General features: G+C 44.7%; 2 protein-coding genes across 2 annotated transcripts in view; one reads left to right on the top strand and one right to left on the bottom strand.

Annotated features, from left to right (window-relative positions):
• The window catches only part of LOC138765951 (integrator complex subunit 6-like), a 57,265-nt gene extending 49,823 nt beyond the window's left edge, over positions 1-7,442 (top strand). The window contains 2 exon segments of the mRNA XM_069943151.1: positions 5,786-5,879; positions 6,492-7,442. Of these exon segments, the coding sequence (XP_069799252.1) occupies positions 5,786-5,879; positions 6,492-6,591 (194 nt within the window). The 3' untranslated portion in view covers positions 6,592-7,442.
• A 6,172-nt stretch (positions 7,443-13,614) lies between these two features.
• MMGT1 (membrane magnesium transporter 1) lies at positions 13,615-20,728 on the bottom strand. The gene is made up of 4 exons (XM_069943150.1): positions 20,582-20,728; positions 15,864-15,916; positions 15,386-15,489; positions 13,615-14,574 (listed from the first exon to the last, which is right to left on the bottom strand). The coding sequence occupies exons 1-4, from the start codon at positions 20,658-20,660 to the stop codon at positions 14,412-14,414; spliced, it is 399 nt and encodes a 132-aa protein (XP_069799251.1). The 5' UTR covers positions 20,661-20,728; the 3' UTR covers positions 13,615-14,411.
• Between the last annotated feature and the right edge of the window lie 5,654 nt (positions 20,729-26,382).

Genomic DNA, 26,382 nt, shown 5'->3' with positions numbered 1-26,382 from the left:
TTTGTGCCCGTCACCAGTGGGGTCCATATGCTCACTGAACCCCTTGTTAGATTCCTTGAGGGGTGTAGTTTCCAGAATGGGGTCACTTGTGGGGGGTTTCCAGTGTCTTGGCAGCACGAGGGCTCTGTAAATGCGACATGACCCTTGAAATCCATTCCAGTAAAATCCAGCTTCCAAAAGCCAATTGGCGCTCCTTCCCTTTGGACGCTCGTCCTGCGCCCGCTTGGCACTTTATGTGCACATGTGGGGTATTTCCGTACTCGGGAGAATCTGCGCTACATGTTTTGTGTTTTTTTTTTTTTCTTTTATCCCCTTGTAAAAATGAAAAATTGAAGGCTAGAACAACATTTTAGTGTAAAAAATAGAATTTTTCCTTTTTTACACCACATTGTTCTGAAAATCTGTGAAGCACCTGTGGGGTCCAAATGCTCACCGCACCCCTTGTTACGTTCCTTGAGGGGTGCAGTTTTCTAAATGGTGTCCTTTTAGGGGTGTGTTTTAGGTTTTGGCACCCCAGAGCCTCTGCCAACCTGAAGTGGTACAGTCAAAAATGACCAAATATAACGGAGGCGTTGAAATTCACTAGGCGCTCCCTTATATCTGAGGCTTGTGGTTGCGTCAAATACCCCATATGTGGCCCTATTGCGCTATTTCTATAAACTGCAGAAACGGGGCAATCAGTATTGGGGTGAATTTCTCTGCTAATAGGTTTATCATTATAAAAGATATTGGATTACAATAAAATCTCTGCACAGAAAATAAAAATTTTCAAATTTCTTACACACTTAGCTTTTATTTCTGTGACTCCCCTAAAGGGTTAAAAAACTTTCTGGATGTGCGTTTGCAGAGTTTGGGGGGGGGGGGGGTGCAGTTTCTGAAATGGGGTGCTTTGTGGGGCTTTCTAACATACAGGCCCCTCAAATACACTTTCAACCTGAACAGGTCCCTAAAAATATCTGATTTAGAAATTTTACTGAAAATTTGGAAAATTGCTGCTAATGTTTTAAGCTTTCTATTGTCCAAAAAAAATGAAATATAGTTTAATAAAAGCCGCCAACATAAAGTAGACATGTTGCTAATGCTATTTAATATATAATTTATGTGGCATAACCATTTTCTGTATAAGCAGAAAGGTTTCAAAGTTGGAAAAATGCATTTTTTCACGTTATTTTGGTGTTTTTCATAAAGATTTGTTATAAGTATCAACTCCGTTTTACCAGAAATGTAAAGTACAATATGTCACGAGAAAACAATCTCAGAATCGGCTGGATAGGTAAAAGCATCCCGAAGTTATTAATGAATAAAGTGACACAGGTCATATTCATAAAATTTGTCTCTGTCATTAAGGCCATTTCAGGCTCTGTCCTTAAGGGGTTAAGAGCATTTAGGGCGTTGCTCAGGGCTGGAGAGCATTGCTGCGACCTGCCTACCCCGCCCCCTCCCACTATGCATATTCATAACTGCATAGTGGGCTCTATACACGCCAGCTGCACAGGGAATAGGCAGAAGTCTGACAGGATACCCAACAGATGTAGCAGAGCTGTTAATATACTTGCAAAATATCAGGGGGAGAGTGTACTATGCAGTCATTACATAGGACTGTCTGCTCTTAGTGTTGCATGGGACTGCAGTCCTTCAGTACACACTGTCTGCGCACTGCATAGTATAGCACACCGGGGGCAGGAGTTGCACAGAGCGCCTGTAGTTGTGGCTGCTGCAGTTGCCCTCTCCCTGCGCCCGGCCATGTGCTCTGCTAGGGGGCGGGTCTGGGGGGGCTGATCTTCTGTCTGGAATCACAACTCCACGAGCAGCGACCGTCAGAAGCCCAGACATACTTACCCGAACTCCACGGAAATGCCCGGGCACAGTAGCCAGGACTGCACGGCAGGCACATGACTGATGCCCCGAGGTCCCGCAAGCAGCGGCTGATGGCAGCATTGGAGGAGCGGCACCCGGAGCGGTTGACTACTATCGAAGCCTCCATTCTGCAGAAATGGACTGCAGGTCCTAATTTTTTTGTGGAATGGATCAGCAGCTAAAATCAGATTTGATTTCAAAACAGATGTGGGGGATGGCCACATTGAACTAAATAGGTCCTCTGTCATCAACACATCAGTTTTTGGGGGTTTTTTGTCTGGAAATCGGGATCAGTTAACCACTTCAGGATCAGGCAAATTTTCGTTTTTGCGCTTCCATTTTTTTCCTCCTAGTGTTTAAAAGGCCATAGCGCTTTGCATTTATTTTATTTGATGGCTTTTAAAAATTAGAACCTTTTTTTAAAAGAGTAATTTTAAGGAACATAAATTTTATTACCATGCTTATGGCACTTTTATTCTTTGGTCTATGGGGCTGTGTGAGGTGTAATTTTTTGCGCCATGATCTGTACTTTCTATTGGTACCTTACTTGCGCATATGTGACTTTTTGATCACTTTTATTTACAATTTTTCTGGATTTGATGTGACTAAAAATGCGCAATTTTGGCACTTTGGCAGGTTTTTGCGCTTATGCCATTTTCCATGCGAGATCGGGAATGTGATAATTTGATAGTTCGGACGAGTACACACGCGACGATACCAAATATTTTTGCATGTTTGTTTATTATTATTTATAAAATGGGAAAATACTGTGATTCAGACTTATTAAGGAAGGGGATTTTTTATATTAATAAAAACATTTATTTATTTTTTTTTTATTTTATACTTTCAGTCCTTCTGGTGGACTTTCAGTATTACTGCAGTGATCTTTCATAGAGATCACTGCAGTATACTTTATACAGCAATGATCGATGAGATTATTGTTGTATTACTCTGGTCTGCAGCAAACCAGAGGAATCAAATGCCGAGCCGGGATCAGCGTCAGGGCGTCACTGAGTCCCGGCTCTGTAAGCAGAATATTTACAGTGGGGAAAAAAAGTATTTAGTCAGTCACCAATAGTGCAAGTTCCACCACTTAAAAAGATAAGAGAGGCCTGTAATTGACACCATATGTAGACCTCAACTATGGGAGACAAAATGAGAAAACAAATCCAGAAAATCACATTGTCTGATTTTGTAAGAATTTATTTGCAAATTATGGTGGAAAATAAGTATTTGGTCAGTAACAAAATTTCATCTCAATACTTTGTTATATATCCTTTGTTGGCAATGACAGAGGTCAAACGTTTTCTGTAAGTTTTCACAAGGTTGGCACACACTGTTGTTGGTATGTTGGCCCATTCCTCCATGCAGATCTCCTCTAGAGCAGTGAGTTTTGGGGCTGTCGCTCTGGCAACACGGACTTTCAACTCCCTCCAAAGGTTTTCTATAGGGTTGAGATCTGGACACTGGCTAGGCCACTCCAGGACCTTGAAATGCTTCTTACGAAGCCACTCCTTCGTTGCCCTGGCGGTGTGCTTTGGATCATTGTCATGTTTGAAGACCCAGCCACGTTTCATCTTCAATGCCCTTGCTGATGGAAGGAGGTTTGCACTCAAATCTCACGATACATGGCCCCATTCATTCTTTCATGTACCTGGATCAGTCGTCCTGGCCCCTTTGCAGAGAAACAGCCCCAAAGCATGATGTTTCCACCCCCATGCTTTACAGTATGTATGGTGTTTGATGGATGCAACTTAGTATTCTTTTTCCTCCAAACACGACAAGTTGTGTTTCCACCGCCCTTGTGTGCTGCACAGGCCCTCAGAAATGAAGGACCCCCCCTTCTTTTTATCAGGGTGTTTACATGCACCCTGTTGGGTTTGCTAAAGAATTGAAATGCCAAACCATCACAAATACCAGCTCCAATGATATTATGGAAACTATATCCCTCAAGGGATATATAGGGAAAGGAATAGTATCCTCTTTCTTATTATCGTAGGATAGATATATGTTTATCCCAGGCATGTTTAAATTCTGTTATTGTAGATTTACCAACCACATCTGCTGGAAGTTTGTTCCAAGCATCTACTACTCTTTTAGTAAAGTAATATTTTCTCAAGTTTCTGATCTCTCTCCCAACTAATGCTTAGTTTTTCTTATTAACAAAACTTCCCTCCTGAACCTTATTTTATTTCACTCATGTCCCCTCTTTCCTTCAAACTATACAGATTCAACTTTCCTGATATGGTTTATGCCTCACACCCTCCACCCTCCATTTTTGTAGCCCGTCTTTGGACCCGTTCTATTTTATAAATAACTTATTTTTAGATGAGGTCTCCAGAACTGGACACAGTATTCCAGATGTGGCCTCACCAGAGCTCTATACAGCGGGATCACAATTTCCATCTTCCTACTGGTTATACCTCTAGCTATACACCCCAGCATACAATTTGCTTTCCCCACCGCCTGGTTACACTTGGGATTAATTTAAGTCAGTCAGAAATCACTACCCCTAAATCCCTCTCTTCTAAGTCTTCAACACAAAACTGACAATATGATACTCAGATAGAGGATTCCTCCTCCCCAGGTGCATTATATTACATTTGGAAACATTGAACTGCAGTTTCCATTGTTTTTCTCCTGAGTATGGCAGTACCTCATATTGGGTTATAATTTTTTTGTTTGTGGAAGATTAGACAGCACTCTGTGATAATACGGTGGTGCACATGTAAGGAAAGAGTTCCCAGTCTCATTGTTTGGGCACACAGCAGGGCTCAGAAGGGAAGGATGCCTGTTTTGCATATTTAGCAGAGATTTTGCTGGAACCATTTTTGGGGATTATGTGCTATACTAGTACAGCAAAGTCATCCCATTTTGAAAACTACTTTTCCAAAAGAGTTCATCTAGGGCTGTAATGATCAAATAGACCTCACAGGAAAGTTTTTAGCATTATGCCATGAAAATCACAATTTGAATTAAAAAAAAAAATAATACAATTTTGGCCCAAAATTTCTCATTTTTACAAAGAACACAGTGTGTTACGCAGTTTTTTTTTCTGACTACAGCAATACATTGTGACCATAAACTGATGTTTGGGCACACGGCAGGGCTCAGAAGGGAAGGAACGCGGTTTTTAGTGCAAATTTTGCTGGAATGGATTTAGGGTGCTATGTAGACCTTTAGCGCCCCTTGGTACTAGTATGGTGGAAACCCCCCAGAGAGAACCCCAGTTTTTAAACTAAACCCCTCAGAGAATCATCTAGGAGTAAACTGAGCATTTAGACCCCACATGTTTTTGAGGACATGTAACTAGTGTTGGGCAGATCTGAACGCTCGGAGCTGGCGTAGGTTTCACTGACATTGTTTTTTGGCAGAAAAATGCTAAATGTGGCACAGAGGGACCTAATGCGAATAAAGGATTCACAAAACCAGTGTTTGCGAATATATTTATGCACATCGGTTCCATCTGCTGTATCTTAACCAGATAAGAAATGTTCCCCCAAGTCTGGGCCCCAGCCTAAGGCTTGCAGACCTAGAGGCCCTGACACACATCGGGACCACATGATAGCATTGCGGAGTGACATTTAGTTGACATTTATAGTTTGCCCTATTCCTCTGCACTTCACCTGATATATTGGTTCCCCTCATCACCCTGTAAAATCCCCCCTCATTACTCTTTATAGACTAATACTTTTAAACTTTAACCTTTTTTACTATTCATATAATTGAATAACATTTCAGTGTTTTTTTTCTTTCTTTGGCAGCGAGCCTGTTTCCAGCTTCATCCGTTTTACATAATTTATTCTTTTCCTCATTTTTGATGACATTATCCAGTAATGACCTCATTGTGGTTTGCTGATTCATCTGTTGGCGTCAGTACTAGATTTTCCATGGATTCCAGTTGACATTTATCTATTTGTATCTTCAGATTATGAAAAAATCTTCGCCCTGCTTGAAGAAGTGCAAGGACCCTCTGAAGTACAGAAAACCTTCATAGAATTTACAATCAAGGAAGCTGCACGGTAAGTGCTAGGAACACTACCCAACATGTAATCCAAGCCTCTCGGTATCGTCCGCTGCTTTTGATCTCATTCTTTCTTTTATTGTAATCAAAACGCCAAGAAATATATAAAGAATCCTGTGTACCAGAAGCTCATCTATTATGCCCACCCTCTTTCACAAACCTCAGATCTGTCTCTGGCTGAAGGCAACTGGCTGCAGCAGGAGCCCTCCCCCAATTCTCTGCCTTCTATAGGAGACCAGGCACGCCACTTATTGTTCCTTGTACAGAAATAGGTGCCACTTTAGAGAAAACTGTGCCGAAGTGAGTTGTGATGGGAGATTATGTCAAAGAAAAATTCCAGCAGGAGATAATTAAAAAAAAAATATATATATATTTTTATATAGAAGCTCTTACTTTATTGTCCTCTGGTCAGCTCTGGAAACCAGTAGCCACTTCTTCAGAAGATGGGGGTGCATCATCAGTATATGCCACCCCCTAATAAATCCCTAATGTATAGTTTAATAGGATGTAGATCAGTTCCCCTTTTATTTTTTCTTGGGGAGCAGTGAAGCATTACATTGGAATTAACTATATTAAACCTACATCTATATTGTGTATTTTTACTAATCAGGTTTAAAAAGAGAGTGTTAATACAGCACTTGGAAAGATTTCTATCTGAACTGGACTCCAGCGGTGTTCCAAACATTGTCAACCATGTGAACAGCAGATAGCAGTGGGCTCAGAAGACTGAGGACCAGGGTTGAGCTTGCTGTCGCAGAAGAAAGAGGACATGGTGACCTCCTTCAACACCTTGCATCTCGGGACACTTTCTGGCCAGAGACAGAAGACAAGCGACGGAGTGACAAGTTGATGTAGGCATCAGGACTTACAATGAACTGTGAGGCTTTTTCTGTATGGAGGGGCCGCCCGGTGAGCAGGCTGGAGATGATAACCACTGGTGGCCCTCCAACAGGTGATGAATGTACTCATTTGGCACTAATAACACAATGCTCACGCTGTAGAAAGCACTTGAGGGAGTGAGAGGCAAAACAATGCTCTAGCACAGGCCATCACTTTGATCAGAAGCAAGCAACTGGTGGTTGGTTATAGGCAGACTGAGAGTTGTACTCTGACAACTGGGGGAACCAGCAGTTGCCTGACTGCGATCCTGGTGATAATCTCTGCATGACGCATTTATGAGTACATGAGGTAGCTTGTCCCGTTTTCAGAATAGGCTGCCGTTTTGTATTGAGGGACATTAAAGACAGCCCTGTGACTGTATACATCTTATGAGTCACTAAACAAACTACCTCAGACTCTCTTCTGTTTTGTCTGCAGACGTTAAGAAAGTGCACCTGAGACTCCCCAGGTCCCCGACTTCTTTCATCCTGTGAGCAGGACGGAGACTCGTCAGGTGGCCTTGCACTCGCTGTGCTTTGGAAGCACTAGAAAAGGAGAACTCCTTTGTTTCTTTTTCTTTTCTTTTTTTTTAACGTTTACTTAATTTTAATGTTCATACAGAAGAACTATTTTGGACAGTATTGTTATTAGCTCTGTAATTTGTGATATTTTAACTGTATATAGAAGTTTTTGTCTTGTATATAAAATTATATACATAAATATATATAATAAATTTTTTTATTAAATTGTAATTGTGGTTTGATATGACTGTAACCTATGTATAGGATCGGTTCAGGTAATGTGTAAAGGAAGTAAAATTGTATATTTTACACTAGTGAGGCCAGATGTATATGTACAGGCTTGGTGCTGGAAGGCAAACCATCTATGTGAGTCATGCAGGCTGCAACCCAATAGGGCCCTCAGCTGAAAGACCGGTATCATTAGTCCTACTGTCCTGTAATGATACAGCCATAGGCTGGAAGCTGTTTTCCTCCCTAGGGCTGCATCCAACTTTTCAGCCAGCGGTATTCAAATGCCAAATGATGGGACTCAAGTTCCTACTGTGGATTTGCTCATTTCTAGACTGAAGCATGCTCCAGTTGCGCTCATTTATAATCAATATACAACCTTAAAGGGGTTGTCCAGCGAAAATATTTTTCTTTCAAATCAACTGGTGCTAGAAAGTTATATAGATTTGTAATTTTCTATAAAAAAAAAAAAAAATCTCAAGTCTTCCCATACTACTTAGCTGCTGTATGTCATGTAGGAAATGTTGTTTTATTTTCAGTCTTACACAGTGCTGTCCGCTGCTACCTCTGGCTGAGACAGGAACTGTCCAGATCAGCAGAGGTTTTCTATGGGGATTCATAGAAAACAGAGACACAGTTCCAGAGATGTCAGCAGAGAGCAGTGTCGGACTAAAAATAAAACAACATTTCTTGCAGGACTTACAGCAGCTGATAAGTATGCGAAGACGAGATTTTTTTAATAGAAGTAAATTACAAATCTATATAACTTTCTGGCACCAGTTTATTTGAAAGAAAAATTTCGGTGGGCAACACCTTTAAACAATTTGTCTTCTAATCTAATCACATTTCATTTGGTATACTTCCAGTGGAAAATGAAAATGTTAAGGCCCTATTCCACGGAACGATTATCGTTCGTATTCGGCCGATATCGGCCGCTAGGGACGATAATCGTCCGGTGGAATAGAGTGCAACGATCAGCCAACATCGTTCATGTCGGCTGATCGTTGCAGTCGCTTGTTTTTCAACATGTTGAAAAACAAGCGACTGATATAGCAGCGATCTGTTGCCGTCGCTCCGTTGAATAGGAGCATCGGCAGCAGACGCTGCTATATCCTATGGGCTGCCCGGACGATCAGCGATCCCCTGGGCAGCCCCCCCGCAGATCCCCGCCGCCCCCTCCCGCACTCACCGGCTCGCTGCAGCCGCGTTGAATAGCGGTGGCAGCGAGCGGGGAACGAGGAGCAAACGAGCGCTGAGAGCGCTCGTTTGCTCCTCTAAACGACCTGTGGAATAGGGGCATTACAGTGTAGTGCTTTTTGCAAGGCCCCCATCTTAATTCTTTGAAAGTTAACATTGCCCGCTCTGTTAAAGAAACAATGGTCCTGCAGTTTGGATACAGTCTCTATTTAAACCAGTCATCTCGCATTACACTTGATACTCCAACATGCAAACCTCCCCCCAGTTTCCTGTAGTACTTTCCTTTATTGTTTCTGAATCAATGCAGATGCTGCTGTAATCACAGGATTTTATCAACTGACACAGGAACATCTTGTAATCTCATGCTCAGAAACATACTTTATAATTGGTTATATTTCAAACTAAAAATCTGCTTATCCCACTATTGTCGATGCGATTCCTTGTAAAGTTGGTGTTTACTCCTTATTTTTATACAGAAACAGAATGACATTAACCCCATGACTTCCTAGCCATATAAACACTCCTTACACAGGACATAAATGCCTTTTCCTGTTCACTTGCATTGAGGATTTTCACTGCCATCTGGGGTCTTGGCTTTCCTTGCCTCAGTGCTGTCCTGAGTTATACACTCATACAGGCAGACGTACATTCCTCTTGCAAATATATTGAGATTTTTATAACCGCTTTTCCAATTTTTTGTTTTGTGGGACTAAACCATTGTTAGCAATGTGGGTGAAAAATAAATTGTAGATTTTTAACTTTAAACAAAGCATATAAGAACTGTGGGCTTTCAGCAAGGCAGACGGCTAGTTTTGTCCTTTCGTTCTCAGCTCCTGGCGCTTGTTGCAGAACATAGGGGAATGTGCTTATCTCTATTTATATAGCAGGTATTATATATTTACTTTGTATAACTTCATAATTGCTGCAGGACAAGATAAACAATCTGTTGCCCATCAGGACCTTTGTACCATTGTGTTTGACAGTAGGGACTATAGAAGGTATTTTGGCTTGGCTTTGCTAACAGTAATGCTACTCATAAACTGTCTAAATTGCAGTTGGCATGTTTCAGCCCTCAGATCTGGATGGGGCTTAAAGTGTCACTGTTGTATTTTTTTTTTTGCAGAAATCAAAGATTTTAAGAAGCTTTGTAATTGGGGTTATTAGGCAAATATGTCATGATCTGCATTTAAAAAGACTTTCCCAAGGTCTGTCCCTCCACTCTCTCATTCACTGCTCATTATCAGGAAATCTCGACTCATATACATCAGTCGAGCCCTGTCTGTTCTATGGGGAGGGGAGGGGGGAGATTAGTCATTAGCAGATAACAAAGGATTACACAGCGGGACCTGTGTGAAAGTGTATTCAGAGAGGTCAGTGCTGACTTTAGAGTGGATAGCCCGTTGATGTAGCTGTAAATTTACTCTGTCCTGTTTTGGTGCCTCATCTCCATCCACCCGTCCCCTCTCCATAAGAGAACCATGAAGACAGGGGGGAGAGCTTCAAACTGCTTTTCATGATAAAAATGCATTTTTTGACATGTCACTTCTTTGAGCAGAGAGCGGCGGCTGCGGAGGAGCATGCGCTCTCCTATAGACTGGCTATGGCACACTGAGACAGGCGGGATTCCGCATTGGAAAACTCCACTGCAGAGTTCCGCCTGTTAACGGCGTCTGCAGTTTGGTATGTAAATTGCTGCTTACGGATTCCCTTTAAATGGGTACCCCAGAAAAAAATACTGACAGAGAGCACTGTGTCAGACTAAAAAGAATATACCACTTCCTGTGGTACGTGCAGCAGCTGATATATTAAAAAGAAAAGTAAATTGTAAATCTCTGGCACTTTCTGACACTAGTTGATTTCAAAGGAAAAAAATAGCTGGAATTTCCCCTTTTAACTTGAAACTTTTACAAAGATGTTGAGTGTCAGTTCTGGCAAAATATTGTTTGGCAAAAAAACAAGGAAATCTGGGCTGTGTTAAAGCAACTCTGTACCCACAATCTGACCCCCCAAAACCACTTGTACCTTCGGATAGCTGCATTTAATCCAAGATCTGTCCTGGAGTCCATTCGGCAGGTAATGCAGTTATTGTCCTAAAAACAACTTTTAAACTTGCAGCCCTGTGCCCAACGGCCAGGGCTTAGATTGTGTATGCATAAGTCTGGCACACCCTCTGTCCCTCCTCCCCGCCCTCATTATTAGGAATGCTCCAGGCAGATTGTCTTCTACTCCTCACCTGTGTGAATACTGAACATGGGCTGGATCGTCAGGGCACCTGTGCAATGTTCACACAGGAGAAAATGTTCCAGGGGCATTCCTAATGAAGAGTGTGGGGAGGAGGGACAGAGGTGGGACCTAGCCAAGAAATGGTGGCAAATATTTTGAATTGACATTGTCTCTAGTTTGGGCGAGGTTTTGCTGCTCAGTTCCATTGAAGTGAATGGAGCTTAATTGCAAACCGCACCTGACCTGGAGACAAGAGTCTTTGAAAGAAAGTGGCCATGTTTTTGAAGCACTGGATAAGCCCTTTAATTTTAATGCACTTTTGACCACTTAGAGCAGGGGTATAATAGGAGGAAATAATAGCTCCATCAGGAGAATGAGGTCACTGTCACAATGATAGTATTCTTAGATCCAGGCTCGGCAGTAAGATCATGAACAATGAACTCCATCACTAGTAACACACAAGTCTCATGATGGTGAACTGACACGAGATAGAGAGCTCTGATAAAGGTGTCGGTAGCCTCTCTACTGTTCTATAACCCCTTTAAAGTGCTACGCTCCATAACAAATTTAAAGTGAAAGACCTTAGGGGGTTGTCTAACATTGACACTTCATATACTGTATTTTCCTGTGTATAAGACTACTTTTTAACCCAGGAAAATCTTCTCAAAAGTCAGGGGTCGTCTTATACACCAGGTGATGAAAAACGTCAGAACCAGACTGGATCTGTGGTCGCTACATAGGGTAGGCTGAGCTAAAAAAGATGGACGCATCCTGGCCGTATACAGTGCCCGTATGAAGGGAACAGCATGCTGCAGGCGCCCAAGCTATGGAAAAAGAGATATGGCAGAGTGGCGCTATGCCCAGAAACACACCTTTTACCCTTTATCCTACCAATATTACTGTATCTCCTCTTCCTCTCAGATTTTTTTTTTTTTTTTTTATTATAGCGCTTGAAAATGCCCTATATTGTAGTCAGTATTTTTCTTCCAGCCATTCTTCTGCGATTAATACAGCCCGAACCACTTTGCACAAAAACACTGTTCAAACTGCGTTTCGAAGCCCTTGGCGCTGACAGGTGCACTACTTTTGGTTCTGAACGGATTTGTCATCTCAGAAATTTACATTTAAAGACCCCTAATTTCCCATAGAAAATAATGGCCACACTGTAAACTCTGCCACTCACAGAACATATGCAAATAGCTGAAATATAGCAGCCAATAGAAATTCTAAGGTCTCTTCAGTCAATGTATCACAACAGTCACATGTCTTCAGGCGCTGATATCTTCGTCCTGGGACCGGCTCCAGGAACGAGACTTGTCGGAAAGGGTAAGTATCCGGGGGCTGCACCAGGGGGTTGGGCGGACTCTGCGCTTGCGTCCCCCAGTGACAGGTTCCCTTTAACTATTTTGTCTCACGGACATGAGTAAGATTGTCATGGTAACCGAGCAATGATCTTTCCCCTTATAAGTAGCAGAGTTCACTCAGGAAAGTAGCAAAGCTGAGCCAGCCGTGTAGCAGAGCTGCGCCAGCCGTGTAGCAGAGCCGACACACGCACTATGTAGCAGAGCTGAGGCAGCCGTGTAGCAAGTCTCTCAAAGGGACGGTACCCAAGTCGCTTTTAAAGAGAGGGTATCAAGGGTTAAAGTTTCTCTTAAAGGGAAGTCACTGTTAAAAGGGCACTCTTTTCAAGCACTATGTATTTCCCTGGAAATGCAAATCTAGTATTTGTTTGGTGTTTGTTGGAAGAGAGGTAATCTTATACAGCGAATATATCCCACACTTTATATTTTATAGTTGCGAGTCGTCTTATACACCGGAAAATACGGTGCTGCTGTTGTATAGTCAACAAAAAAAGAGCTTATGCTTACCTCTCCGCAATCCCTGCCGTGTCCTCCTATGGGTCTCTGGTATCACCCGCTGATCACAGCCACCTCCATTTCCGAGACAGACTCATCTCAGCAGTGACAGCCTGCTCAGCCAATCATTGACTGACACGTAACAGTGCCGCAGCCAGTGATTGGCTGAGCGGGCTGTAACTCCGGAGACAATGGGGGAGTGCAGAGAGGTAAGCACAGGCTCTTTTTTTGTATTCTATAAACAGCAGCAGTATATTAAAACTTGATTAACTTCAGACAACCCCTTTAAATGTGTTCTCTCTCTTTTTAAAGGGAACTCGTCATCATGCTGCCCGAGTTGAGTCACTAGAGCAGTTCTGAAGACTTCCAATTGTCCTCGACTAATAGATCTTTCAAAAGCCCAGCAACTTGTGTGTTTACACAGATTTATCTGACAGATTTTTGAACCCAAAGCCAGGAATGGATTTGAAAAGAGGAGAAACCTCAGTCTTTCCTTTATGACCTGTTCTCTGTTTATAGTCTGTTTCTAGCTTTGGCTTCAAAAATCTGTCAGATAAATCTCTTTAAATGCACCCTAAGCACCGCCTCTTTCAAACAGCAACCACAGCCTCAACACCAAGAGCAATATTACATGGTCTCTTCAATACAGACAACCCCACAACATCAGAGGAGAAACTTAAGTCCAACCTCTCTTTGGTGCCCAAGAATACCTATTGGCATCTCCCCACCACCACATCTCATTCATCTAGTGAGATACATCGCCACCATACTTTACTTTTTGTGCCCTCTCAGTTTTCCATATACATAAAAAACGCTTTAGACAACAAGATCTGGGTCAGTGACTGTTCCTTTATTTAGATCCGTCTGGTTCCGAGTTCATGTTTTAAGGAAAAGCACAAATAACGCCGGCATACTGGAGTATATCCAGGCGTAATGCAATAATGTCTAATCACAAATCATTAGAAGGAAAACCATTAAACAACTTAACCGGAAAGATCTCATTCCGCGCAATGATATGAGGAAAAATCCTAAATAAACCTAAGTCACCTACAACTATGGATCTCCGGCTAGTGTGAAACTATAACTCCCAGTATGCCGACATCCACATGCTGAGAGTTGTAGTTCCACAGCCTGCAGGCCTCTGCTGTTGGCGTCAGTGAATGACCCCCCACACCCCCGCTCGCTGACGGGAGCAGGCGGTTAATGATTACATGCGGGTGAATGACTATCACACAGCAGCAACAAGTACTGAGGCTCTCTGGATGCAGGGACATTTGCACTACAGCTTCCTAGATAAACCATGTACATATTCTGAACACAACTCACAGTTTCCCTCTTATTCAAGCCAATTTAATTGAGCTGCAGCGTTGGGTATTGTTTCTGAGATAAGACAATTTTACAGTATAATTGCAGCAATAAGTTACAGTGCATTGCTCGTCCACCACACAGTCCTCCTTTAGAAGTGTACAAAGTCCTTTATTTCCCATGTTATAAAGTCTGGAAGATCAATATAAATACTGCTCCAGAAAAAGAAAAAAAAACGAACAAAAAAAAGTTTCCACCCCCCGGATTCTGATGTTACCACAATGTTCTGTTCTATAGTCATCTGTAAAAATCTGTTTGTTTTCAGCGTTGCATTGCTTCTAGTTTTCGTAACTTCAGTGATGCGTTGGATATGAAGCCTGGTTGATTTTGATGGGATTCTTCTGTTTCTGGGGATTGGAACATTACTCGTCCCCGGTGATTGAAAATATAGAATGACGGGTGGTTCCTTAAAGTATCAAATGTCCTTAGGGAAGGGGGAAAAAAATAATTAAAAAAATAAATAACTTCTATACAGCACTACCCCAGCATATATACTGCCGTCAAAGGCCGCAACCTATTCTAATAGCAACCAAGCACATTCCTAGTAACCCCATGTTAGTATTGTTACTACAGCAAAAGATGGCAGATAGCACTCTTAGGGCCCGTTCACACTGAAGAAACTGGGCGCAATCCCCGCTGCAGACATGTCATTTCTTTGAGCGGAGACGCCTTATACATAACATTGAGACAGTGTGGCAGGCAGAATTCCAAGTGGAGTCCACGGCGGGGATTCTGCTTGGAATTTCTGCCTGTTTTCTGCAGTGTAAACAGGCCCTTAGTTCTAATCACTCTATTGAAACCTACTGGTAAACATAAGCACAGGTGGCAAACCCTTAAAGAAAACTAGAAGAGCTTTATTATTCTCTGTGAAGATACAAAGGCATCTCTATACTTGCTAAAACCAAGGGAGATTAAAGGGATTAGTTACTTATATGACATTTTTATGATTTGGCTAGAGGAAGGTCCTATCATGGCGGCCTATGGAGTAGCATGTTACTGTGCAATGTCACTCAGCCTCCTCCAAGTGTCCTCCAAGAAAAATAATGTAGAACGGAATAGTGATGGATAATGGCAGTCTTAGAGGAGACACTCTTATGCTACCTAACACATCAGGGTAGACCCCAACTTCTTCCCCCGCCAGCATTGATAGATCTTTCCCTATTCCCGATCAGGCCCAACATGGACCCCTTAGAGCTTCTGTTCCACCCAAACCTGACTGAAGTAAACGTGCATACTTATTCCTCAGTTCTGAAGTGGCATCCATGTCTTTAAATTCTCCAGCAATATGTACTATGCCGTAGCACGCGACTACAAACGCCAGTAAAGTCTGTAGGACTATCTGCAAAGGAATAAAATTACACATTATTAGGACTACATCAGCTTCATGGCGGGATGAATGAACAGGAATTATTCTGTGGAGACAACCACACCATTTATCCATGACACCATAACCAGACCAAGCACCTCTTCCTCTTGGTGCCCGGGGCAGAGTCAAAGGCTATCCTGCACACACAATGACCCAGTCTAAAGACCTGTCCAGAGAGATGGCAGGTCACAGCACCACAATGGGGACTCTAATCAAGTAGTGTACTGATAGGAGGGTAAAAATTCAGTGTATATAGTGTGCAGTCAGGAAGAGAGCGGTCTTTTTCCAGATACAGTAAGTGGCCTAAGACATGGCAACTGGACCTGGGTGCTTGTGGTGCTACTTACATCTATTGGTAACGTTTCATCTTCTTTTTCAGTTAATCTCATGTAGGAACGATCTGAAAATAGAAACATAAAATATTAAACTGTCATGTTCTCAATTGTATATAATTAGCACGCGGTTGACATGTTTCGGGAGAGATGCACATCTGTTCTGAGGAAGGGAGAGTTTCCCCAACCTTGTGCTAATTATATGCTTTGTAATAAAGTATTAATCCTTTTTTCCCACAATATCGGAGTCCTTGGATGATATTCAGTGGCAGCGCTGGAACACTTTGTACCATAATTTCTTTTTTGTGCAATGTACCCACCCAAGAACATTACAGGTGTATGAAGAGCAGTCTGTGATCTGCCCACTGGTGACCACTGAAAGAGAACTGCACACATGCATCACAGATACCTACACATAAGCTACACCGAAAACCTGGAGTTTAGCAAATCTGCAAAAACACTGGCTAAATGAATCAGATACTCATTCATTTATTCCTGCAAATGTTGTTCTGCTTTCAATGTGTTCGGAGTTTCACCCCTGACTTCTCTGGGAAACTGAAACACTTGGGAGGAGGAAAAACATGTGCACTGCTGCTCTATTCAATTCTATGGGCTGCACAAAGATGATAATATTTATTTGTATACCGCCAACAGATTCCACAGCACATACAGTGCTAGGCTAGCTCCATTGGCCCCATAGACCATGTGAGAATGGATTGCATAGGACAAGGTGCAGCTTGTGGGGATCCAACCTTTAGGACCACTTTATATAACATTGGGGGTCCTCTGCCCTCTCCCCTTGAATAGAGCTAAAGTCGAGTATATGCATCGCTGCTGCAGTAAAACTCTATACACTGGTTGCAGAAGTTATTTTATTTATTTTTGGATAATTTGCATATATTTGAGAAGACGCCAGGTTGTGTTTAGTTACACCTGCGCATAATGACACCGAGGGGTCATGTGCACTAGGGCCACTTACAGTACATGTGTCATCTCTAGCACTAGCTGTGTATACAATGAGTCCGCAGTTGTACCGGCATGGATTCTTTTCAACGTGGTTAACGGGTAAGTGTCTGGCTGTATAATACACCCATGTAACACTTACATTAGATATAGGTTTGCACTAGTATAATATGAATGTGATATAACTTTATGCAATGTTACTTTGTATCCCATAACCAGAAGGTAACAAGATTTGTAGAATGAATTGAAGACGCCAAGTTCCTGGAAAACCTCCACCACTTCCAGATAGTACCGCAAATAGCCGGCAGCTGTTATCAGTGATATCACACTGCTGAGATGGCGTACAGCGACGTCTGACACACTGCTGGCTTACCACTAACATGCAGGTGGCATATTGTGGCTGGCAGGTTCTTTATCCGACTACTGGTTGGGAGGAAAGGAATTTTATTGAGTGACATGTGTCGGGATTACGTATAGAGGAATGTCTATCATTCCCAAAGAGCTCAAAATAAATGAGCACAACTCTGTCTAGGATTAGACAACATAGCACACTGCAAACAGCGCCACACTTGTCCACAGCTTGTGGCTGGCATTACAGCTCCTCTCCACCCACTTCAATGAAGCTGAGCTGCATCAATCTAAAAGCCACAACCTATGGACGGGATTAATTCAGTTTGGGGTAGAGAGCAGCCATGTTTTTCTAATTCTCTACAAGTCTTTTAAAGTTGTTTTTTTTTTATTACTTTAAACTAGCTCTTCCCAATCTTTAGTTTTGTCCCAGCTGGAAAGCCACAACTCCCATCATGTCAGCCCTGCCATCCACGCAGGCAAACATATCCTCTGTGGTATACATAACTATACACCTGCATGGTTACATGAAACCATACCTATTCTTCACCAATAGCCGAAACTGGGATTATCTAAGAACATCCCAAATAGGGCCAGAAATGTTGCTGTGACTGATGGGTGAATACACTATGACCCGATTATTTTCTGCATACTAAGGAGAGCTGCGTCTTTACATTGGGGATGATTCAGTGCTGTGTGCATTCTGCCTATTGACGTCTCACAAGTGCAATGCCCCGTTTCTATTGTTACATGCATAGTATTTCACAACCTCGTATGGGACCCATGCATAAGCTGTTCCAGTGCAAATTTGGGGACCCCATTACACAGGTCGATTATGAAACGTATAGGCCCAGTGATCAGCTGACACTAGTCCTATCTATATACATCCATTATGCAGATCCTTACTGGCGTATTCCATCTACAGACACATAAGTAGCACATTCTGAATTTTTAAAATAAGCTGAGTATTGTATATGCCTACGGGATTAGCCCTAGAGATTACAGTAGCTCCCCGTTACACGTGTGAACAGGGCACAGGGTGAATCTTAGGACATTTCTCCAATTCTCTATGGAAGTATGGATTAGGCTGGCATCACACATGCAGTTTTTGGGCCAACACTAACAGTGGAATCAAAAGGAATAGGAAACTATTTATTGCTCCAGATACTTGGACGCTGCACAGTACTGGAGCTTTTTGCCCATACGAATGAGAACAGGCTATTAATGTGCGGAAATCTCCTTTAAGCAAGATAAAAAATATGCAATGCAACGTACACTACAGTGCTGTGCATTGTGTGATTCAAGTCACGTGACCTGCGACTGACGCCCAACCCACGCCCAAAGTCCAGATGAGACGGCTCCTCCTATAGCGAGGCACCTCTGTGGCAGTCTGCAATAGGTAAGAGGGCCGCCCTGATGCCACATAACCACTGCTCCCAATTATAGGGTTATCTATTCACTCAAGTGGATCACTGCTTGATGTCAGTGAATGGAAACATCCAGTGTTTACACCCCTGTCCTGATTATAGTGAACTGACACGGGAGCCCAGCTGGTTATATGGGTGTATGAGTGCAGACTACCCTGAGAATGGAGCCCATGTGTCTCCCCCAATGAATGGAGCAGTAATGCACGTGTTGGGTCCATTGCTTTGCTATGGGGCTTCCGTACAACACCCAGCACTGGTGACATGGTCATACTGCATTCATTTAGGACACATCTGACCTCTATTCTGGGGGTCCCTGTGGTCATAACCCTTCACCCAGCTCTGCACTTACATCAGCAAGGTTCCCATTCACTGACAGCAAGCAGATGTCTTTAGAAGAGTGATATTAGAAATCGGCACAAGCTTTATCTACAGTTCTGCACGAACACCCCATGATGTCACACACAGGGCAGGGGGGAACGCATCCCATGATGTCACACACAGGGCAGGGGGGAACGCATCCCATGATGTCACACACAGGGCAGGGGGGGGGACGCATCCCATGATGTCACACACAGGGCAGGGGGGGGGACGCATCCCATGATGTCACACACAGGGCAGGGGGGGGGACGCATCCCATGATGTCACACACAGGGCAGGGGGGGGGACGCATCCCATGATGTCACACACAGGGCAGGGGGGGGGGAGGACGCATCCCATGATGTCACACACAGGGCAGGGGGGGGGAAGGACGCATCCCATGATGTCACACACAGGGCAGGGGGGGGGGGGGACGCATCCCATGATGTCACACACAGGGCAGGGGACGCATCCCATGATGTCACACACAGGGCAGGGGGGGGACGCATCCCATGATGTCACACACAGGGCAGGGGGGGACACATCCCATGATGTCACACACAGGGCAGGGGGGGACACATCCCATGATGTCACACACAGGGCAGGGGGGGACACATCCCATGATGTCACACACAGGGCAGGGGGGGGGCACATCCCATAATATCACACACAGGGCAGGGGGGGGGGGCATCCCATGATGTCACACACAGGGCGGGGGGGGGGGGGGCATCCCATGATGTCACACACAGGGCAGGGGGACACATCCCATGATGTCACACACAGGGCAGGGGGACACACATCCCATAACATCACACACAGGGCAGGGGGACACACATCCCATAACATCACACACAGGGCAGGGGGACACACATCCCATAACATCACACACAGGGCAGGGGGACACACATCCCATAACATCACACACAGGGCAGGGGGGGACACATCCCATAACATCACACACAGGGCAGGGGGGGACACATCCCATAATATCACACAGGGCAGGGGGACACACATCCCATAATATCACACACAGGGCAGGGGGGGGACACATCCCATAACATCACACACAGGGCAGGGGGGGGACACATCCCATAATATCACACACAGGGCAGGGGGGGACACATCCCATAATATCACACACAGGGCAGGGGGGGACACATCCCATAATATCACACACAGGGCACGGGGGACACATCCCATAATATCACACAGGGCACGGGGGACACATCCCATAACATCACACACAGGGCAGGGGGGGACGCATCCCATAACATCACACACAGGGCAGGGGGGGACGCATCCCATAACATCACACACAGGGCAGGGGGGGACACATCCCATAACATCACACACAGGGCAGGGGGGGACACATCCCATAACATCACACACAGGGCAGGGGGTGGCAGCCATGACCTGACGCCCAGAGGTCACCTGACACTCTGTATCCTATATAGCAGGTGACCAGCTGCCCCTCCATAGAACACAATCCTCCTCCTCCCGTCTATTCTCCGTGCACTTCCCCCATTGACTCCAGCTGGCCTCTCCCCTCCCCCCGGCCTCCTGGGCCTGTCCTACCGCAGCTGCTTATCCCCTCCGCCCCACCCGTGACAACCCTCATCCTCCGGGCCCACGACTTACGCTGAGCCGCTGAAAAAGCCGCATGTGCCAGCGCAAAGAGCCCGACCCCGACCAGCCCTTTCCAGATTGAAGACGCCATGTTCCCGGAGCGCCTCCACTTCCAGATACTACCGCAAATAGCCGGCGGTCGCTGTCAGTGACGTCACACTGCTGAGACGGCGTACTGTGACGTGTGTGACGCTCTGCCGGCCAACCACCTACGTGCGGGCGCCATGTTGTGGCTGGCAGATTCTTCACCTGACTGATAATTGGGGGGAAAAATGACTCGCCTATGTCAGGGTTACTTATAATCCCCAAAGAGCAGATAAATAACTGAGCACAGGAAAAAATGGCTGCCTTCCCCCTAAAACAGCGCCACAATTGTCCACAGGCTGTGGCTGGCATTGCAGCTCATCTCCACTCACTTCAATGGAACCACCTATGGATGAGATTGATGTAGTTATGGGTAGAGAGAGCAGCATGTTTTTCTGATCCTCTACAAGCTCTTTAAAGTTTTTTTTTAATACTTTAAACCAGCTTTCCCCAACTTGTGGCTCTCCAGCCCTGACAAACAACAACTCCCATCATGTCTTTCCCATCCAACCCACACATGCTAGCATCCATGTGTTCTCATGGGGAATAGGCTGCTGCCAGAAAATCTGAAATAAAGACAGGAAATAGGACACCCCCATACAAATTTGAGGGTTTGAATTAAAAGTATAGATACCTTCAGACAAGGTGGTTGCCTATACAGTGGTTCCTCAACTTAGGCCTCAGGATACAATATTTTCAACATGCAATGGTCCTATTTGGACCATCGTAACTTGAGACCAGACTCAACATACAACATACAATGCTACAGTCAGGTTCTGCAGGACATGTGAAGTAATTTACAGCTTCCAGTAGACCTTTCTGACTGTTGTATGTAAGGACTTGCTTTATCTGTCTATTGGGGTGATATTTTGCGGCTTCAAAACCAATTACCAGTTTTCCATAGGGTTATGGACTAGAGATGAGCGAACCGAGTTCGGGTTCAAGTCGATCCGAATCCAAACGTTTGGTATTTGATTAGCTGGGGCTGCTGAACTTGGATAAAGCTCTAAGGTTGTCTGGAAAACGTGGATACAGCCAATGACTATATCCATGATTTCCACATAGCCTTAGGGCTTTATCCAACTTCAGCAGCCACCGCTAATCAAATGCCGAAATTTCGGGTTCCGATCGACTCGAGCATGCTCGAGGTTCGCTCATCTCTATAATGGACTCAACATGGTTTTAACATACAATGGTCGTCCTGGAACCAAATAATATTGTATGTTGAGGGACCACTGTACATATGTAATAGATCTCCTGATCGTCATGTGCCCTAAATATACCTAGAGATAGTAGGTTACCCCTTACCGCAGCTGCCAGACTCCCTTGGTGGGGTGGGGTATTCCCATTGCCTAAACTATTGGAAAGTGATAGAACAGGGGTGTCAAACTCAAATACACAGTGGGCCAAAATTAAAAAAATGGGACAAAGTCATGGGCCAACCTTGATAATTATTGAAGCGTGAATGCAGCGGTCCTGGCACTGTCAGAGAAGCATGCGGTGTTCCTGGCACTGCTAGTGATGTGCATCTCCCAGCACTGTGCACTATGATAAATTACATGATAAATTGCTATGATATGATTAAACCCCAACCCATGTAATAGCCAACTCCCTGAATATTGCCCCATGTAGCCAACCCAACCAAAATTTTCCCACATATTAGCCAGCCCTCCCAGTAGTGCCCAAATAATAGCCAGCCCCCCAAGTGTCCTATATAGTATCCAGCCCTGCCCTATAGTCTCTTATATAGTAGCCAGTCCTCCCCATAGTCTCTTATATAGTAGTCAGCCCTTCCTCTATAGTCTCTTATATAGTAGCCAGCCCTCCCCTATCTCTTATATAGTAGCCAGCCCTCTCCCATAGTCTCTTATATAGTAGCCAGTCCTCCCCAGTAGTCCCATATAGTAGCCAGCCCTCTCCCATAGTCTCTTATATAGTAGCCAGCCCTCTCCAATAGTCTCTTATATAGTAGCCAGGCCTCCCCCATAGTCTCTTACATAGTAGCCAGGCCTCCCCAAGTGTCCCATATAGTAGCCAGGCCTCCCCATAGTCTCTTATATAGTAGCCAGTCCTCCCCTGTAGTCTCTTATATAGTAGCCAGCCCTCCCCATTAGTCTCATGTAGTAGCCAGCCCTCCCCTATAGTCTCTTATATAGTAGCCAGGCCTCCCCATAGTCTCTTATATTAGCCAGTCCTCCCCTGTAGTCTCTTATATAGTAGCCAGCCCTCCCCAATAGTCTCATGTAGTAGCCAGCCCTCCCCATAGTCTCTTATATAGTAGCCAGCCCTCCCCAATAGTTTCTTATATATCAACCATGGTGGGCCAGATGTAATTCAAAGTCTGAATTGCCTGGCGGGCCAAAAATAATGGCACCACGGGCCAGAGTTTGACATGACTGTGATAGAGAATGGAAAAGAAAGCAATGTTGCACATTCTTTTAAACTTTGGCCCCTTTCTCTCCCTGTAGTGTTGTCAGCTTGTTGGCTAGGTTCCTGATCACTGCTCTCTGCTCTGAGATCAGTGGCCGAGCTGTGATGCACTCAGGTGGCCAGGATCCTTAGTTGCAGTAAGTATAGTTTCACTCCCTTCCACTGTCTCCCACTAAACTTACACACATTGCAAGAACTTGGCTCAGTGGGAGACAAAGCACCGCTGCCTCCCATCCTTGCTCCCCCTTCGCCGAACCAGGAAGTGAGTGGTGCCGAGTTGAATTCCCTGAATTTAACCTGCTGACAGCTTCCTAGTGGACGCAGGGCTGAGGAGGAAGGCATGTGTTGTACCTTGATCCTCTGCGCTGTTAGCTGTGAAATCCTCTGGCTGATAAGCCCTTAGGAGCACTGGGGGTGGGGCTACCATCCCTGAGCACGGATTCGGCCCCGCCTCCCAAGTGGTGATCTGCCCCCCTCTCATTGATGATCATTAGAAGGTGTAGGCCGGCGGAGGCGGATTGCTGGCCTGCCCCTTCTAATGATCATCAATAGAGGGTGTCGGCCAGGGGTGGGCAGGATCGGTGCTCGGGGGCAGTAGCCCCGCCCCCAGTCCATTCAGGTTGGGTCCCGACATACCGACAGGAGACGCTGGCATCTACAATAACACACGAGGTAATGTCCTGTATTTTTGACTCTTTTTATCCTACATCATCTGGGCATATTGGACTGATGGAGATAGTCACATATAACCTCTATATAAAATCAGCAGCACATGGAGGCAAGGTACAGTACTGCACCCATCCCCACCCAGCCAAGCATGTGGTGATGCATACAGTATATGCAGTGCTGCTTATCAGGGCCGCACTAAGGACTTTCTCAAGGATTTAAAAAAGTAGGTGCTCAGGAAGTCCCCAGCTGGTAGCAAATTCTCACCTATATTAGGTAGAAGACCACAGGTATTAAATAACCCTCAGCCCCTCCCCCCTTTTCTGCCTTCTCTGGATCAGTGCCCACCCCAGTCGTCAAATTTGCCGCAGATCCTGTAAGGGTCCTTTTACACGGAGCGATTGTTAATGACTAACAATAAACCATCACAAATGAGATTGTTTATCGTTAACCTGAAATCGTTCACCATATCAGGGTCCATTTACACAGAAAGATTATCTGATAGATTATCTGCCAAAGATTTGAAGCCAAAACCAAGAATGGATTTGAAAAGAGACATGATCTATGTTTATAGTCTGTTCCTGGCTTTGGCTTCAAATCTTTGGCAGATAAATTATTAGATAATATTTGTGTAAATGGACCCTAATGGTGTGTTTACACAGAGAGATTTATCTGACAGATCTTTGAAGCCAAAGCCAGGAACAGACTATAATCAGGGAACGGGTAATAAAGGAAAGACTGGAATCTCTTATCTTTTCAAATCTATTTCTGGCTGTGGCTTAAAAAATCTGTCAGATAAATCTGTCTGTGTAAACGCACCATTACACTAAACGATTAGTGAACAAATGCGGAATTTATGGTGCGTTTACACAGAAAGATTATCTGACAGATTATCTGACAAAGATTTGAAGCCAAAACCAGGAACAGACTATAAACAGAGATCAGGTCATAAAGGAAAGCCTGAGATTTCTCCTCTTTTCAAATCCACTCCTGGCTTTGGCTTCAAATCTTTGGCAGATAATCTGTCAGATAATCTTTCTGTGTAAACACACCATTAGGCGAACGAATGTGGAATTACAGCGAACGATTGAAGATAATTTTAGGTTCAGATCTAAATTAACGTGCAACGACATCCGAACGATTTTTCGATCGTTGCCTGCAATTACACAGAACGATTATCCTTTAAATTCGAACAATATAACGATTTTTCGCACGATAATCGTCCAGTGTAATAGGACCCTAAAAGCCCTATTCCAGGGAACGTTTATCGTTCATAGACTCGCTGGGGTGGTCATGACCATATGACACATCTACTTTTTTTAAACCTTTTTACAAACAACTGAAAGATTTTTAATTTTACAAACCGATTATCGAATTATCTTTCGAAGACCAACGATTTTTCGACATTTTGAACGACAATATAACGATTTCGCCTGTCGTTTACACCAATTCCACGAAGCAATTATCGTTAACGTGCGGTTGTTGGAGCGAGTTTATGAACGACAGTCGTTCCGTGGAATAGGGCCCTAATGGTGCGTTTACACAGGCAGATTTATCTGACAGATCTTTGAAGCCAAAACCAGGAACAGACTTTAAACAGGGATCAGGTCATAAAGGAAAGACTGAGATTTCTCCTCTTTTCAAATCCATTCCTGGTTTTGGCTTCCAAAATCTGTCAGATAAATCTGCCACAGATTGGAGACAGTGGCGGATTATAATGTGGGCGGTTTGGGCGGCCGCCCGGGGCCCGAGGCTCCGGGGGGGCCCATGCCGCGCTGCCCACATTATAATTTGCCCACGCTGCTGCGGCCCGGCCCCCCACTGCACTCTTGTGACCGCAAGCATTATTTCGCTTGCGGTCACAAGAGTCCCCGGCTGATGTGCGGCTGCTGGGGGTGTCTCCTCCTCTCCCCAGCAGCGCGCGCATCACACAGCTCCTAGTGCCGCCTGGGCCCTGACTTCCGGTACTGAGCGTCTCTAACGTGCGCTCCCAATACCGGAAGTCAGGGCCCAGGCGGCACTAGGAGCTGTGTGATGTGCGCGCTGCCGGGGAGAGGACGAGACATCCCCGGCAGCCGCGCATCAGCCGGAGGCAGCCGGGGACAGACCAGGAGCCGAGAGGATCGACGGGGGAACGGATGGCAGGTGAGTTGTGTTTTTTTATTATTTACTGAATGCTGTGCAAGGGGGGGGCATCTATAAAGAGGGGGACCATCTATAGAGGGGGAAAGAGGGGGACCATCTATAGAGGGGGAAAGAGGGGGACCATCTATAGAGGGGAAAAGAGGGGGACCATCTATAAGGGGGGAAAAGAGGGGGACCATCTATAGAGGGGAAAAGAGGGGGACCATCTATAGAGGGGAAAGAAGGGGACTATCTATAGAGGGGGACCATCTATAAGTGGGGAAAAGAGGGGGACCATCTATAAGGGGGGAAAAGAGGGGGACCATCTATAGAGGGGAAAAGAGGGGGACCATCTATAGAGGGGAAAAGAGGGGGGCCATCTATAAGGAGGGAAAAGAGGGGGACATCTATAGAGGGGGAAAAAGGGGGACCATCTATAAGGGAAGAGGGGGACCATCTATAGAGGGGGAAAGAGGGGGACCATCTATAGAGGGAAAAAGAGGGGGACC

Source organism: Dendropsophus ebraccatus, chromosome 10, assembly GCF_027789765.1.
Source record: "Dendropsophus ebraccatus isolate aDenEbr1 chromosome 10, aDenEbr1.pat, whole genome shotgun sequence".
Lineage (NCBI taxonomy): Eukaryota > Metazoa > Chordata > Amphibia > Anura > Hylidae > Dendropsophus > Dendropsophus ebraccatus.
Note: the sequence above shows the minus strand (reverse complement) of the source record. Positions and strands in the feature narration are given on the sequence as shown.